The sequence below is a fragment of the Melanerpes formicivorus genome, unplaced genomic scaffold, assembly GCF_026170545.1.
Source record: "Melanerpes formicivorus ecotype bairdi unplaced genomic scaffold, bMelFor1.0.p_v2 SCAF_29, whole genome shotgun sequence".
NCBI lineage: Eukaryota > Metazoa > Chordata > Aves > Piciformes > Picidae > Melanerpes > Melanerpes formicivorus.
Window position 1 is genome coordinate 8,763,287 of NW_027142381.1, and position 17,175 is coordinate 8,780,461.

General features: G+C 56.0%; 2 protein-coding genes across 8 annotated transcripts in view; both read right to left on the reverse strand.

Annotated features, from left to right (window-relative positions):
* The window catches only part of SGSM2 (small G protein signaling modulator 2), a 55,753-nt gene extending 53,680 nt beyond the window's left edge, over window positions 1–2,073 (reverse strand). For all 6 annotated transcript variants that reach the window (XR_010989376.1, XM_068154898.1, XM_068154895.1 and 3 more), the window contains exon 1: window positions 1,872–2,073. Coding sequence is in view for 5 of the 6 variants with exons in the window: in XM_068154898.1 (XP_068010999.1) it covers window positions 1,872–1,928 (57 nt within the window). In the remaining variant the exon portion in view is untranslated. The remainder of the gene's footprint in view (window positions 1–1,871) is intronic.
* A 1,137-nt stretch (window positions 2,074–3,210) lies between these two features.
* On the reverse strand, window positions 3,211–17,128 carry TNFAIP1 (TNF alpha induced protein 1). Of its 2 annotated transcripts, none has more exons than XM_068154904.1 (7): window positions 17,071–17,128; window positions 15,750–16,086; window positions 13,091–13,260; window positions 11,718–11,807; window positions 11,559–11,611; window positions 9,815–10,010; window positions 3,211–8,438 (listed from the first exon to the last, which is right to left on the reverse strand). In XM_068154904.1, the coding sequence occupies exons 2-7, from the start codon at window positions 15,964–15,966 to the stop codon at window positions 8,220–8,222; spliced, it is 945 nt and encodes a 314-aa protein (XP_068011005.1). In that variant the 5' UTR covers window positions 15,967–16,086; window positions 17,071–17,128; the 3' UTR covers window positions 3,211–8,219. The 2 variants fall into 2 exon arrangements, with proteins under 2 accessions (XP_068011005.1, XP_068011004.1); XM_068154903.1 differs by lacking the exon at window positions 17,071–17,128 and adding an exon at window positions 16,833–16,971.
* Window positions 17,129–17,175: the final 47 nt, after the last annotated feature.

The following is a 17,175-nucleotide window of genomic DNA, read 5'->3' on the forward strand; positions in this document are numbered from 1 at the left end:
CAATTTAAAAGCCAGAGCCCCATTAAAAACATTTTAGAGGCTTTGAAAACAAATTAGCCTCAGAATTGTTATCTCCTTTTTTTTTTTAATTATATATCACTTGTTCTCCTCAGCTGGAGCTGGCTTGGAGCAGGCAAAAGCCATTTCAATCTCCTGCATGAGCACGAGGCTGCAACGCTCAGAGCTGGGAAACCTCGCTCAGATTTATTTATATATTTAAACATTAACCCAGGAGAGCAAACTCCCAGGCTGCTGAGCCAGGCCTGACACCGCCTTGGCTCAAAGGTCTCGCTCCAAGCTAAAGTTTCCAAACCAAGTGGCAGGTTCCTGCCTGCATTAAGCACTTAGCAGGGGAGGGAGCAGCAGGTAGCGCCTGCTGGGAGCCCTGCAGCAAGGTGCTGGCTGGGTCACTCCAGGACATGGTCCTACAGTGCTGAGCACAGAGAGCTTTTTGTGTGTCTCTCCCTGTTCTGCCACTTCCAGCCAACCTACACTGACTGAAACATCATCTGGTGTTTGCTGCTTCCACATCTGGTGTTTGCTGCTGCCCACACCAACAGATGCTTGGGGTGCTAGACTCAGGTTTAGGAACCTTGGGCGTAGCAAGTCTCTCACCTGAGCTCTGATGAATCAATCCTGCTTGCTGGTCACTTTTAACTTCCCCAGCTGTGAGCTGGGGGGGAAGGAGGAGCAGGACAGTTATCTTTTTAAAAGTAGTTCTTATGGCTGTGAAAGGCAAGCAGAAGGTCTTCCCTGAGCTCCAGCACAGGAGCAGGCAGCTGCATGCAGCTGTTTCATAGCTGATGCCCCCCCCAAATGATACTCCAGTGTCTGGGGATGAAAGTTCCATCTGGAATGTGGTCGTGAAGGTGCTCTTAGACCATGACAATGTTTACAGCACCCCCAGGCCACCCTGGCAGGGACCCCAAGCAGCATCTCTTTGGAGTGGTCTCAGCATGAACCCTGCTCTGGGGTATGAGCCACTCCGCCCAAGGGCAAAGCTCAGGGGGGACTCTGTCCTGCTGGGCACACACTGCCAGGTACAGCATCGTTCTGGGTCGCACTGAAGCACCGCCCGCAGGCAACGGTGATCAAATGCCACCGACCCCGTCCAGGGTCGGGGTGCTCGGTGATTCATCCACGAATGGACCTCCGCTTGCCCCAGCACGTAAGTGTCACACAGCCGTCTGTAGGACACACACCGCACCCCAATTCACCCAGCTCTCCCCCATCCCAGCACAGGCACCTGCCTGGGCTCTCAGGTGGGACCCCGTCCAGTTCACCCACAGCGGTCTGAGCACTTTCTTAGCACCGATTTTCCTCCTGAGCTCACAGCTGAGTTCGTACAAAGCAGTAGTAAAGGAAACACAACCCCGGGGAAGGCAGCTGGCCCCGGGGGCTCACAGACTGTCCCAACCCCGAGCTCCAGAACAACCTCTCCTATCCAGCTTCAGCGGGGGACACCCTGCAAAGCCACCGACACGTTCCGGGAGCAGCACCGAGGTGTCGGCGCCAGCAGCCAGCTCCCGCTTCGCTCACGGAAGGTGGCCGTCGCACAGCAGCAGCCCGGGAATCCACTCCCCATTCACTCACTGCCCATTCATCTCCTCCGGAGCGTTCTGACTCCACCTAGCCGAAGCCGTTTCATTTACTCCGGACAGACTCGCCCGGCCCCGCTGCCAGCGGCACCAAACCGATTCACCGGTTTCCTCCATCCCCTTACCGACCCGAGCCCGCCGCGGGAGGCCGAGCACGACAGCCCTGAAGCCCGGGGACCCCACCTCCAGAGCACGGTGTCCTGCCCGTTTCACTGCCCTGGCCCCACCGGGGAGGACCCCCGCCGCCCGGCGAGCCTCCCCCTCCTCCCTTACCTCCTTCTTCACGTTCCACAGCAGCTTCTCCTTCACGGCGTCCGCCGAGCAGCTCATGGCGGAGTGGGAGCGGGGCCGCCCGCCGCGCCCCGCGCTCAAAGCCGGCCGCCCGCGGCGCTGCGGACCCGGCGGCGGGGAGAAAGCTCCGTGCAGCCCGGCACCGTGCGGGGAACCTGCGGCGCGCAGCGCGCCCCCGCCGCCATCTTCCGCCGCGGCCAATGACGTCACTGGGGGCGTCGCCGGCGCTAGCAGCGTCCCCATGGCAACCGCGCGGCCAAGACCAGGCGGGAACGCGCGGCGCTGGAGTCCCCGCCCCCCGGCCCGCTGTCCCCGCCCCCCCGGGCCCGCTGTCCCGCGGTGCCTGCTCGTAGCCGGCCCGGTGCTGATGGAGCCTCAGGCTGGCAGGAGCCCGCGGGGCGCAGGGGGTGGGCGCTGCCCTGGGCCTTGGGCAGGACACTGCAGCCTCCGCAGCGAGGCTGAGGCAGCAGGCTGGGGCCGCGCTGAACCTGCTTCCTCCAGCGCTTGGTGCCGGATTTTGCACTGCACGAGTGAAGCGCTTAACTGCCTTGGTTGAGCTGCTTCCTGACCTTAAGCGGTGCCCAGGAGGCGTTCGAGCTCTTCGTCCCAAGGCAAACAGGGATGCCGGCAAGATCGGTGCTCCAGGACACGCACACCAAGCCGGGATCGCTCCCAGCGAGCCCTCCCGCTGCTGAGGCTGGAAATCCTCCGGCAGCTGCGGCTGCAAAGGAAAAGCCGCCCGGGCAGGCACACCCCAGCAACGGGAGAGCTCCAAGAGACCAGCGAGGAGGAGCTGGGGCACCCCGAGAACAGGGAAAGACTGTTCCATTTTTGGAAGAGGCTGCAGATAGAGAACAGCCAAATCAGAGCAGAGAAGCTGATGTTGGCTACCCCAGAAGCAGAACATGATCTCTGACTCCAGTTCCCTGCTGGGCTGCTCCACCAGTCAAGAGAGGCTAAAGGTTTTCAAAAGACAAGTTAGGTTACCTTTGTGGTAATGGAAGATCAGAATGCTCTGTGATTCTTCTTCAACAGGAAGTTATCTCCACGAAGATGAAAACCCCCTGCAGCCAAGGAGTTGTCCTACAATTAAAACTCCAGAGGAAGAACAAAACCAGTTACCTGCAGAGCACCTCTGAGTACTCTGATACCCCCTACAAAGAGCCTGCACTTGCAGGGCATGGGTGGCAGGCAGCAGCAGCTCTGTGCAATACCAAAGCCACTTGCTGACACAGTATTTCTGTGCTTCAGGAATCCCAAACACTAAACAGATCACAGCCACAAGGCAGACCAACAAGAGAAAAAGGGCAGAGGCCAATAATAAAGAAGTTATGATGCTGGAGAAAACCCCCAGCAAACAAAAGATAGCACTTTATTCCAAATTAGTGTTCCACTTAATGCACTGAGGAGAGAGAAAACACTTTAATCAAGAGCTAACATGGTTACTGCATTAACTATTTTATCCACAAGGCTGACCCTTAGAAGTTAGACATAAAAATAAACCAGAGCCTGATGCTGTAGGAAAGCAGCTTGATCACAGCCAGGGCAGCTGGGACATGCTCAGCAGTCAGATTTGCCACCTTCTGGGGATAAAATATCAGAAGGAATCCAAGTTCCTTTGCTGTTATTAAACAAACGAAGCTTCAGCTTCCCTCTGAGGTAGGAGAGGGTCTGAGCATCACTTCATTACAGATGAGGCAAGAATTCTGCACACAGAGGGGAAGCCACTGGCTGCTTGTCACCAAGTCAGTGGCAAAGCTGGAGGCAGGACTCGTGCCAGCTCATCCCTTAGTAAGACCTCAGGTCTCCCCCCAGCATGGAAATGCAGCTGTGAAGACTGAATGCCAAGGATTGTCAGAGGACATAGTCTGTGCAAGACAGGGGCTGCTGGCCCAGCCACATCCACTTCAGGTACACTTCATCAGGTATTTCCTGGAGGGATTTCTGAGAACCAAAAAACCTCAATGGAAAAAAAGAGAGCCCCAACCCCCACCCAAGCACAGCGAGCACTGCCTGCTGCAGCATGCAGCAACACCACAGCCCCCCCCAGGCTCAGCCACTCACTTCAGATTTTAACCAAGAAGTGCAAGAGACAGAGTCAGTGGAATGGAACACTGATAGGATAAATGTCTGCTGTTCCAAAACCTAAATGTCAGGTGAAGGTTAAACATTTGTTTTGTCTCAGCCTCTGTCAAGCAGCTGGAGGCTGCCACCCTGCAGAACTCTCTCCCTTTTCGACATGACTGCCTCATTAACACTGCTACTGCAAAGCTGTTCAACACCCAACTCTCACTCCAGGCACATCTCCCTCTGTGGGAAGACTGAGGCTGTTTGGTACTCTGTGAGGAACCCCTCACAGGAAGGTGCAGCCCTCCCTCCTCACAGTCCCTGTGTGGGGCTGCCAGGTAATGCCTCCCACTCAGCCTGCTGATGCAGAACCTCACACCTCCCAGGAGGGGAGAAGGCAGAGGGGTCTCTGAGAGAGCTCCAGCAGCTGAGGAATGCTAACTGTTGAGGTTACAATCCACACACTCCAACTGCAGCAAAAGGCTTCTCCTGAAGGCTGCTGTGACTCCCAGGCACAGCAGCTAACAGCCATGCCGCTGGGCTGTGCAGGGAGCCAGGCTGCTGGGCTGCGCGGGGAGCCGGGCCGCCGGGCTGCGCGGGGAGCCGGGCCGCCGGGCTGCGCGGGGAGCCACGCCGCTGGGCTGCGCGGGGAGCCAGGCTGCGCGGGGAGCCATGCTGCTGGGCTGCGCGGGGAGCCGGGCCGCTGGGCTGCGCGGGGAGCCGGGCCGCTGGGCTGCGCGGGGAGCCGGGCCGCTGGGCTGCGCGGGGAGCCACGCCGCTGGGCTGCGCGGGGAGCCGGGCTGCTGGTCTAACTTGGGAAGGAAATGCATCTCATTAGCAATGATGCTGTCTGAACTGGGACTGTGACCTGTGGTATTTAAAGCCAGCAGAGAGGACCCTCAGGAAGCACAGCTGCTGGCTCTCCTGAAGTGGACAGCTTCATGATGCTGCAGTTCACATCTGTGTTATCCTCCCCAGTGCTGCTTCTCCATCACACCAGGTGGTGAGAATATGTTCTTGTCAAAACAGTTTACAGTCTTTCATTAAGTCAAGTATGCTTAAGATGAGAATACAAAGCATGTGTTCCATCCAAACCACAGGATTCAAAGTGATCAGGTCCTGGGAGTACCAAGGCTGTGTCAATCAAGATGCCATGACTTTGGTGGAAAGGACACTGAATGTGTTGGAGCAGTTCCAGAGAGGTTCTTCAGACAAAATCCAGTGATGAAAACCACTTCAGTAAGAGAAATGCTCAGTCCTGAACCGTGGAGGTGCTGGCTGCATCCATGCCTACATTCACACTGACTGAGACTTCACTCTCAGCTAGGAAGTGGCTCTGGGCACTCCAGATTCTGTAGGAAACCCAAGCAGAGGAGCCCCAGCTAGGAAGGGACCTCCAACACTACTTTATTCCAGCCTTGTGCCTGCACACTCCCCAGAACACCTCCCTGATGCTCTCCCATTCCCATCTGGCCAGCAGTGGAGGGAGCTCTACACACTGTCAGTCACAGGAATTTGACTGGGATCTCTCAGCCACATCCTGGAAATCTTACCAGGAGAAAAAGGACCAAAGCCATGGCTCTGGAACCTCTTTTGGCAGACAGAACCTTAGTGTTCATGCAATTAGGTTATTGCTGAGTAAAGTGACAGACTGGCAGTGTTCTGCCTGCAGTGGCCAAGCACTGTTTAGCTGCATCCTGATCCTAGACACACCTTCATCTAAAAGCAGAGGCCTTGTGGTCAGTACTGCTCTGGGGCAGAGGAGGGAAGGACAGAAGGAGCAATTGAAAGGACATCTGGACATATTTAAAGCCCATTCATAACTTCTCACTGATATTCCACATTCCACACATACCAAGAAGTTATTTTTGCACTTCAACAGAAGAGATTCTCACAACCCAGATGGTTCCCCAAACAGTTTGCTTCCAAGATGATTCCAATCAGGAACTAATACTACTTGTTGGCTGGGGGAGACAGGGAGAAGTAAACTAAACCAAAGCAGCAGCTTTCCTCTGCTGCTTACAGTGCAGTGCTTCACACTACGAATCCTGGGGGCACAGGGCCCCACCACAGGCTGGAAGCACAAGGACATGGCACCCCTCCTCATACCTGTGCTCCCCAGGGCACAGCAATGCAAGGATGATGGTTTATGCTGCTTAGCAAGCTTTTCAAACACAGTTTTTCAAGGCTACCAGCACCACTTGTTTCATCTGTGAACACCCACAGAGAGAGGAGAGCAACGGGGGGGGGGGGGAAAACCCCAAACCAACAAACCCCAGCCCAACTCTTTTGCCTGGAGGCAGAAGTGCCACAGATGAGTTTTAAATGGCAGTCATATGGCAGGTGAAAAAAAAAGTACAGGAGAATGATTTGAAGCTATTAAGTAGAGCACAAAGACTCTGCCACCACAGGCTCTGGTGGCAGCTTCAAAACACCAGAGTGGCATTTAACCAGTAGCAGTGGTGGGGGGAACAAACCAAACCACCCCACAACCCAAAGTCCACATCACACTCTGGTGGAACTGAAGGAAGGAACCAACCCAAGGTCTCTGCCAAAGAACCTCAGCAGCTGTTATTTTCACTGCCACAAGAGAAAAAGCAGCTGGGAAGCCACAGCTTAGAGAAAGCAACACAAAGAGAAAAGAGGTGATGAGTTCTGAGGAGGCCTTTCAGAAACAGGCAGGGGCATCACTGAGGCAATGCTGCTTCCTGAATGCCAGCAGAATGAGGTGACTGCCAGCCACGTGTGGAGGCCTGGCCAGCCAGGACAGCCCTGACAGTTTGAAGCCAGCAGTGGTTTCTTACTAAGCCTCAGTAACTTCATCCTCAAAAGCCTAAATGGGTGGAAGAAAACCCTTTTGGCTGCCTCCCCTGTTACTGCCAAACCATCCACCAGCTGAATTCTAGCTGTGACTTCACTCTGTCCATTTGGGATTCTTCTCCTGCAAGGCTTTTGCAGTAATTTGCTTTAAAGCCTCCAGGCAGATTTGCCACTGGTGAAAGCAGATCAGGAGTCCCCAGGGCGGAAGTAACTGCTTGTGACAGGGGTGAAACCTGAAACTGCAGCTGGAACAGACAAACAAATCAAAACACAGAGACAGCTTCTCACACTCTGCTTGAAACTGCTTCCAGAGACCCAACTTGCAGAGCAGCCTTGACTCCAACCCTCTGAAAGGCTCCTGACAAGCAGCACCCAGCCAAAAGTGACCATTTCAGGTTAAGATTCAGGAACCTCTCTCCTGTGCCCAAAGCCTCTTGCAGTTTCATGCCAGAAGGTTGTTCTGACTCTTCTCTTTCCACTTCAACTCCTATGCTCTGGAAGGGACTCAGAACACAAAAGTTGGGTTCACTCCTCAGCTTGTGAGCATCATCTACTTCCCTAGTCACTGCCTTTGGTTTGTTTGTTTGTTGTGCATTGCTGCTTGAAAGATTTAACATCAAAAAGCACTTTTGGAGCACAGGAGGAAATGAATGCAAAGCCAGCTGCCCAGCATGCCACTGCTGACACAAACAGGGTGATGCTGCCTCAAGAAAGGCAACCCTGCCACAGGCTGTTCCTCAAGTTTTCTTCCTTCAGATGATGTTCTCTTCCACCACACCCATCTCTCCAGACCAATCACTTCAGATCTATTGAAGTTTCCAAAGTTTCTCATTTCTCACCAGGGGAGCTTTTTGGAGGGCTTGGCTCTTACCTCTTGGCAAGAGCTTGCCTCAGAATTCAAGAGTTTTAAAGACAGCCACCTTGGAACACCAACCTTTGTATGGGTACTGGGGACAAGAGGTGGGAGGAATCACACATGCAGTGCAGCTGACTGCTGGATAGCTCCACGCTTCTGGGAGCCCCCAGGTGCAGTGTCTGCTGAGAGCAGTCACCTCCCAGTGCTCTCCACCCCCTCTTCAGTGTCTTAGTCTAAGAACTGGAAGCTCCATTCCCTGAACCCCTGAAGGGGCAGGTGCCTGGGACAAACTTTTCCAATCACACCAGCTCCCCCAGGAAGAGCAGCACTTGGCACAGGAAGTAAGACAGCTGGCAAGTCACTGATGTGCAAGAGCAACCAGGAGCTGTCAGGAGCAGCGTTCTGAGCTGGCTGCTGCTGTGGCAGGGGAAGGGCCCAGGTCTGTCCGTGGAGCCCACAGTGCGGAACTGACCTCTTGGCTCCCAGAGCTCTCGGCCTTTAGTGTTGCTTGGTGCACAGATGCCTGTCTGCTTCCACAGGGAGATCCCTCCCTGAGCTGACCCCTGCTCAGGCTGCTGGGGCAGGTGCTAGTGGCCGAGCTGGCGGTCGTCGTAGGTGCTGTACCGCTTCACGTGGATGCGGCGCACGCGGTCCCGCAGCTCCAGCCCCTCCTCATCCTCGCTGTGGGACGCCTGGCTGCGGCTCCTGCTCGTGGCCTCCAGCAGCGAGTTGTCAGGAACGCGAGGGGTTTCGTACAGCAGCACGTTCAGGGTCTCCTCGTAAATCCGTGCCTCGGGGAATTCAACCTGCAAAAGACAGCACAGGTCCTTCTCCCGAGCGGCACAGCCCCGAGCGGCACCGCCCCGAGCGGCCCCGACCCGCCCCGAGCGGCACAGCCCCGGCCGGCCCTGACCCGCCCCGAGCAGCACGGCCCCGACCCGCCCCGAGCAGCACGGCCCCGACCCGCCCCGAGCAGCACGGCCCCGGCCGGCCCTGACCCGCCCCGAGCGGCCCCGACCCGCCCCGAGCGGCACAGCCCCGGCCGGCGCTGATCTACAAGAGGGCTGAAGACAGACCCAAACTGGAGCCACAAACAGAGACACTACAAGGAGAGTAAACCAACTGCAAATGAGAGAGGTGAGCAACGTTGGCTCATTCCTAGCAGAGGATTAGTCTCACCAGCAGCTCACCTCCCTCACCTCTCCTTTTAGGCTGCCCTAGAGTGGAACACAGCACCTCTGAGTCTTCAGTGCTGATGCTGGACTCTGGGCACCTTGCCTGCCAGCCAGCAGTTAACTCCTGAAGCTAGGGCAGCTCTGCAGATTTATCATGCTAATCATTACTCTCTTTTCATGCCTGCAACTCCTCTCTCTAGCACACACAGTGCTTGACAACAAGGGGGGTTAGGTAACCACCAAGATCAGAGGTAGAAAGACTAGGAGAAGAATAGCTGCAGTGTGGGGAAATCAAGACAGGCTGGGAACCCACACCCCTGCTGGCCTTCCTCTAAGAGCTGTTGTACAGTTTTGCACATCAAAGCACAATGCTAATAAAAACATCACATTTCTGAGCAGGGCTTGAGCTCAAGCTTCCATTGCCTCCATGTCAGTTATTCAGGCTGGGACAGATCACCTTCAGCCTGCTCCTTCCTGCCAGGTACTCTCCAACACTCTGGAGAAATGTGTACTCCCAGGCACAACTACTTAGTCCAATTACACTCCAGGATTACATCAGAGCAAGTGAAGCACAGTAACTGCAATGAAGCAGACATGTGTAAGCAGAACCAGGGTCAGAATTAGATCTTTTACTCCATCTAATTAGAGCAGAATTCAAAGGCATCTCAGGGACACCAAGTCCATCAACTCTGAGAAACTAAGATGTGCTAGAATGCAGATGCTCTCAGGATCACCATTCTCAGCCTTTCCTTCTTCAAACCTGCTCCCATCTTTAGCCTCCTCTGACTCCTGCCTGGTGTGCAGCAGCCTCCAGCAAGACTCCAGCTTAACCTGCGGCCCCCTGAGCTGGCCGAGCGATCCGGGTGCCACTGCTCAGGGCAGCTGCTCTCAAAGCCTTTCCATGCAGCAATTTGGTTTAAGTGATACCACACCTGCATCTTCCTGCAATGCCCCTCACCCTGATTGCCTTTCAAAGCATGAGAGAGAGGAGGGTGAGTCTGCACTACCTTGGTTTGCTTCTTCTCCGTGGCGTACACTATGGAGGTGCAGCAGACCTCGGCCAGCTTCCGGCCCTGCCCGTAGAAGGACCAGCAGCAGATTTCATCCCCTATGACATCCTTGATGAAGAGCACTCTGCCGTTGAAGCGGAGGGAGAGCTTGTCAAAGAGCTCAATGTTCTTCAGCAGGTTGTCATCAGAGTTGCTGAAACAGAGAGGGAAGCAGGAGGAGCTTTGTGCGGGCTGCCGGCGGCCGCCTCCCCCGGGCGCCGCTGCCGGTGCCCCCCCAGCGGGAAGCAGCTGCAGAACACCAACAAGCAGTGACTCACTGCCATGTGCTGCCAAGAGAAGAGAGGGTAATAGCCAATCTCAGACACAAATAAGGTGCTCTGGCCCCCAGGAGCACACACAGCAGCCTTTGGGGGTCAAGTTCTGTAATTAATAACGACAGCACCATTTCCCAAATCATTACATCAACTACCTCCAACTACCTCGAGTGATGCTCAGGGCAATCAGAGCACAGGCCAACTGCAGCTGCCTTAGCTCAGGAACAGCAGCAGCCCACAGCCTCCAAGGCACCTTAGCAGGCCAGCTAGAGAGCCAGTGCTGCTTTTTAGCAAGACATGACATCATGCTCTTGGTGGCAGCAGCTTCACTCCTGCAAGAGGCTCTGCAGTCTCTCTGAGGCCAGGCACTGCTGGACTGGGGCTGGGCAGCAAACACTTCAGCTGAGAAGGGTTTCTGTTCAGATCTAAGTAAACAGAAGAACAATGTGCCACCAGGCAAGATCTTGCAGCAATCATTTGTAAAGCAACCTGAGATGCAGCCAGTGACCAAACTCAGCCTCTATCAAGTGGCAGAGGAAAGAATGTAGAAGTCTTCATCCATTTGTTGTTAGGCCACAGTGACAATGTGAGTGAGAAAGCTCCTTTGACTCCTTCTAGGCTGGTCATTAGGAAGAATATAAGGGGGGTAAAAAATGCACCTTGGCTTGCTGGCAGCCAGTGTGGGATTTGAAATAGAGCTGCTCACTCTGAACACCACCAAAGCATGCAGATTCAGGCACAAGGGATAATGAGAAGCCTACAGCTAGCTGAGAGAGCAGCACCCCCTGGCATCCAGGGTTCTGTGCTCTCATTACTGCTGCATTTGCACTGCCAGAGTCAAGGTGACTAATGTGCTGTTCTGTGCCCGCTTCAGCATCCTGCCCTGAGCTGAAGGGTAACAGGGGGAGGAGCCCAAGAGACACTGAATGCAGCCTGCTGAAAACCAGGCTGTGCTGCAGCACTCCCCCAGGTAGCATTGCCTGATGACTACCTGGAACACCAAGATTGTTAGCATCCATCTCCCTGACAGGCAGACAATCAGCTGGTCTGGAGAAGAGAGCATCCAAGACTGCATCTCTGGCTGGAAAGGCTGAAAGCAAGGATGCTGCACAGCATCAGGGACTGTTCTCATCACTCCAACGAGTGGCTTGGGAGAATCCAAAGCCATTCTGATAGCATCACAACAAAGGGAGCGTGACAGTGACAGCACAAAACTGACTGCATAACACAGTCTGGTGTGCTCTGCCCCCAGTTAGACTCACATCAGCCAAGAATAACTGCACTCAAATCCACTGCTTTAAGCAAAAAAACCCAACCCACCAAACCAATCCCAACTCCCAAACCCTCAGTGGTGCCATGCCACATCCTCCTCCACTCCCCCAGGCACAGGGAAGCTCTCCAGCCGAGTGGGGCAAGCACTGACATACCTGGTGTAGGAGTATTTGTTGTTGCTTCTGTTGTAAAGCAGCTTAACAACAGGCTGTTGAGAGAGAACAAAAGAAGAAGGAGAGAAAAGGTAAGCTCTGGGTCTGAATGCACCCAGCAGAGTGTCTGCTTCTCACTGGGTAGTTGTGGAAAGCAGTTACTTTCATTGATGATTCTATCAGCCTCTCCTCTTCCTTTGGGGATGTGATAATGGGGATGCTGCAGACAGGCTCATACAAGTCCTTCTTGTCCTGTTTGGAAGAAAGGAGGAAAAATAAACTCAGGAGAGACCTCTAAGGCTAAGATCTGCTGCTGCTGTCTTCTCCAGCCCCTCCAGCCCCTCCCCAATCCTGTGATGCAAGGGGAAAGCTCTGTGCTGCTATGGCAACCACACCAGTTACCTTCATTGGCTCCCCAGGGACACAGGGGAGAGATTTCTAGTCCCCAGAAGGCAGCAGTAACTGAAATGCTGGGATGCAGGTGGATGTCCTTCCTAGCTCTGAGCTCCAGTCACCTGTGGTTTGAGTGGGTGTCTGGTTCAGCCTTCTCTGAAGCCAAGGATTGTCAGAGTTTGCATTAATCACCTCCAACCACTGCAGGGCCTGGGAGGTGGCATCAGGCACTGGCAGGTGAAGGGTTTAGAGCACTCCAAGGTCTTTCTCTTCATGAAGACTCAAACTCTGAGGAGCCAACTCACCACCTTTTCCCAGATCCAAACCCATGCTGCCCAGAAACATCCAATTAGAAGGGACAGAGCTTGGGGGAAGTACAGAGAGATGCCATAAGGGCCTTTCAAAGCACATGCTCCCAACAATCCTGTTCAGGCAATCAGTTTCCTCTCAATGCCTGGCTGTGATTTGATCTCACACCACAGAACTCATTCACTATTTCTTAAACAGCAGTAGAAAGAGAATCAGGGAAGGAGCAGACCCTCTGCTTAAACGAGGAATGGTGAATACAGCTCCTGCTGTGGCCTGACATCCCTGTGAAGCAGAAACCTGCTCCTGTCCCCACTCAGGGGGAAGCCCAAAGGGAAGTGCCTGACCTATCATCAGGGCAGACACCTCTGAGAGCAGCTGAGCTTGAACCTGCAGCTGGCACACTCTAGATTCACATAACCCAAGCAGGGGACAATCCTTCTCTAACCTAAGCAGGGACAATCCTGGTTAGGTGACCAAGAAACAGCTCTCTTAATACTGCCATCAGCCCCTGGCTGCACTGAATCCTTCAGAGCACATTCACCTGGAAGGCTGTGCCAAGATGAAACCCTCCCAGGGAGATCATAAACTCCAGGGAACCTCAGGGGTGGACACAGAGCAAGGGTAACTATGGCTCTGGCAGAGGTGCTGGGTAAGCTCTTCCAACATGCCTGCCTGCAGCTCCTTTCCTTTCCAGCCTGCCCTCTACATCCAAGGCTCGCTGCCATCTCTGAGGCCACCAAATGCTCTGTCAGCTTCTCTCAAGTACATTTTATAAGCCAAATGCCCACCAAGAAAAAGCCCAAACCACTCTCCAGGCTGCTTCTGCTTCTTACCTGCAAGGCTGCTTGGCACATGTCCACCAAGCCCTGGATGAGATAGTACTTGGCTTCTGCCATCAGCTCCTCGATCTCCTGCCTGTGCTTGGGCAGTGCAATTGTGTCATCCCGCAGGTAGTTCAGGATGGTTCCAAAGTGCTTCCCACAACGGTCAATAAGGATCCAGCCTGAAAAACGACCATCACAGCACCTCAGTCACCTCAGCACTTCAACCACCTCAGCACCAGGGGGCAGGGAGAAGCTCCTCAGAGAGGTTAGCTAAGCCTGGGACTGCACAGGGTAATCTTCCCCATTCCCTTCAGTCTTCCCTGAGCTGGGGCCAAGTGCAGTTGGTTACTGAAACTGACAGAGGAACCACTCCTTCAGTCCCTCCTCTGTGTGCTCAGGGCTTTGCAGCACCCCAAAGGAGGAGCCTCGAGCTAAAAACCTTCAGCTTCCTATCCCAAGGCACTCAAAGTGCTGCAGGACTGCACCCATCAGCTGCTGGCCAGAACTGCAGCTGTGCTGCTTCTCTGTGTTAGCTCCTGATGAAAGGAAGAGGCCTTTGCAACTGCCACAGGAAGTCTGATTCTCATCTGTTCAGCTGACTGCCCAGCCCATGCCAGCTTTAAAAAACACAAAAGGGCCAAAAAAGAGCAAGCTTGCTCTCAGGGAGGCTGCTGCTCTAGTGCAGAGGTTTGTTATGCTCCCAGCAGCATGGGGCAGGGCTGGGTTTGCTTGGGGATGAATGGGCAATCAAGAACTCACAACAAGGCAAGGCCTGAAGAGAGCACTCACAAAGGTCTGCAGCAAGCAGGTCTGGGATAAGCTCCACAGCCCAACAAGAGAGAGCTGGCAGCATTCCAATCACACCTTCTGCTGTTGTTCAGTGTGAGTGAGAGAAGTGTTCCTGTGGTGCTGCAAGGCAGCAGAAGTCTCAGTGTGGGGAAAATAACCTGTCCTGGTTTCCAAAGAGGAGCAAAGAACAGGACAGAGCTGCACCAGGAGGGAGCAGAGAAGGGATGCAGCACAGGCAGCAGCAGCAGCAAGGCAGTTGTTGCCATTTCTAAACCTCCCTGGAGTCACACTTGGTGGGAAACAGGATGTCTGACCTGCAGGCAAGCAGCAGCAATGCAGCATGCACAAAGGCAGAGGCTTAACTTTTCCATCACATGGAAGGCAGGCAAAAAACCACCCCAAAAAAGTGTTATTTTGGGACCTAAGTACAGAAAAGAAGAGAGGAAAGGAGGCTAAAGCACTGCTGGCTTCTCCAGCTGCAGCTGTCAGAACATGAGCCTTGTTTTCCACTCTGGCTGAGGCTCCAGGACAAAACTGCTGGGCTAAGGGGATTTAGCTGTGTCACACTCACAAGAGCCAGCCAGCTGAGGGGGAACTTGCTCTAAATGAGCTGCAGACTCCACAAGGAGCTGCTCCAAGCTTAAGTGAGCAAACTGCTGTGCACCAAGATTAAATTGCTGTAAGCTGGGCATGTGGAGGAGCATTCACATGCAAGTGTTTGAAACCCCAAGAGGTTAAACACTCAGCCAGCCCCTCTCAGCCTCTTCCCCACAGCACCACACCCCTCACTCCTCAGCTGGGCTGCTGGAGAGAGGAAAATGAAGAGTTGTTAGCCACTGGGATGTGCTGCCCAGGGAGGTGGTGGAGTCCCCATCCCTGGAGGTGTTCAAGAGGGGACTGGATGTGGCACTTGGTGCCATGGTTTAGTCTGAGCTCTGTGGTGACAGCTTGGACTTGGTGATCTCTGAGGTCTCTTCCACCTTGGTGATACTGTGAAAGCTCTCATAACCACTGCTGGTATTGGTGGTCTTGTTCTATCCTCTACAGTTTCTCACCTCCAGCAGGAGGCAACATTTGACTGCTGGCCAACACTGCCACAGAATCACAGAGTGTTAGGGCTAGGAGGGGACTTCCAGAGATCAGCCAGTCCAAGCCCCCTGCCAGAGCAGCCTCGCCTAGGGCAGGCCATACAGGAACAGCACTGGAAGCCACAAGTGGAACATGCTCCTGGGAGGAGGAAAAGAAGAACTTCCAACCTAGCCAGCGAGGCCTCTGAGCTTCACAGATGGAAACTGCGTGGCCCTCCCCCACTCAGGCATTGCCAACCACACCACAGGAAGGACAACCCACGCTGGCTGCTGTCTCTGCAGCAGCATCAACAACCTGCCTCCCAGCTGGGAGGGAAGGGCAGGGAAGCAGCCACTGCACTGATTAACTCTGGCAACAGAAGAGCACACTTGTGTCAAGCCCAGCTGCCCCCCAGCACGGGGGGGGGGGAGCCAGCCGCCCCTCGGCACGGGGGGGGCAGCCAGCCGCCCCTCGGCACGGGGGGGGGCAGCCAGCCGCCCCTCGGCACGGGGGGGGGGGAGCCAGCCGCCCCTCGGCACGGGGGGGGGGAGCCAGCCGCCCCTCGGCACGGGGGGGGCAGCCAGCCGCCCCTCGGCACGGGGGGGGGCAGCCAGCCGCCCCTCGGCACGGGGGGGGGCAGCCAGCCGCCCCTCGGCACGGCGGGAGCCAGCTGCCTCGCGTTCCAGGCTGCTTTGGGGACGCATCCTGCCCGACAGCCTGAGCTGAGCGCGGCCTTAGGAGGTTGGACTAAGCACCACCAAAGCAGCCAGCAGTTTTACAAGACCCTGCAGACCAAAAGAGACCTCCTCACCTTCCTTGTCTGTGAGCACTTCCATCCTGCCGCTGAACATGGCCTTCAGCATGGTGTCGTGCCTGGTCAGCACCTGCACCGTGGTGTAGTACAGGGAGCCGCCGACGTTCAGCCGCACGTACTTGTTACCCAGGCTGCCCCCTTTGAGGCTGCAGGCTTTGGGCTTGGGCCCTGCCGCCGGGCACAGGGCGCTGGCGAGGCACGTGTCCCCTGACATCGCCTTCTGTAGGTAGATGACGACTCTGCAGAGCGTGGGCTTGACGGATTCCGCCGTGGTGGGGCAGGGGCAGGGGCAGGAGTCAGGGCAGGAGCAGCAGGCGGTCACAGCCCCATGGCCCTGCGAGCACAAAGGGCAAGGTCAGCTCCCACTTGCAAGGCACCCGGGAAGGTCCCAACAGAGAGGCACTGCCAGTGTGCTCCCAAGCACACAGCTGCGCGGGTTCGGAGCAAGCAGGACTCAGCTGCTCCTCCAGCGAGCACACAGCAGCTGCCGGGCGCCGTGCAGCTGCACTCCTCCTCCTGAGACACCAAACTCCTTCCCTTCCTCTTCTCTTGTCTTCAGCCAACGCCACGAACGCCACAGCCGAAGCTTACCCCCCCGAACTTTCCAGAAGAACCCAGCTGTTGCTTTGCGCAGTGCTGGAGGGGAAGGGCAGAGCTTTCCCCTGGCAGCCGGTCGGGCAGGAGGCTGTGCTGCCGCTCTAACGTGCTCCGGAGCTAGGAACCTGCTCGGCTTCAGCCGTAAACAGGAATCTAATCCTTAATTGCTCCCCTTAACACAAGAGGTTGTCTGCGTCCCTTCCTTCCGGCCCTGTGTGGGAGGCAGGGCTGCGGACAGTGACACAACAGCCCGGACACCGCACCAGGAAATGGCCCAGGGCACAACTTCCATAAAAAGGCAAACTCCCCCAACCCCGAAGGCCCCCCGGGGCCACGCTCCGGGCTCACACCACAGGCTGCTCCCGGTTCTCGGCGTGCCCAGGCTCTGCCGTGCAGATGACGGCAGGGCAGCGGCAGGACCCCGGCCCCGCCAAGCCAGGCCGGCGCAGGCCGGGCCGCAACGCGCACCGGAGCCGTACGCACCGGGGGACGGCAGCGCGTCCGGGCAGTGGGCTCCGCTCGCCGGGTTCCGGCTCCCTTCCCGCCGAGGCCTGCAGCGCGCTCCCCCACGGGGCCCGGTCTGGCAGCTGGGGAGGCAAAGGGAGGCTGAGCCAGCAGCGGGAGTGGCCCTCAGAGACGCGGCCGAGGCAGCCGCACCGCCCCGGGCAGCCGCGACGACAGGCGGCCCGGGAGAGCCGCCGCGGTGCCGGTATCCGCTCACCTGCCCGCGGCCGCCCCACAGCCCCAGGCTGAGCTCATTTCCTGCGCGCCCCGCTGGGAACCGGCGACCCGGAAGCAGTTCCGCGCTGCGGCCCTCCCGGCGTGC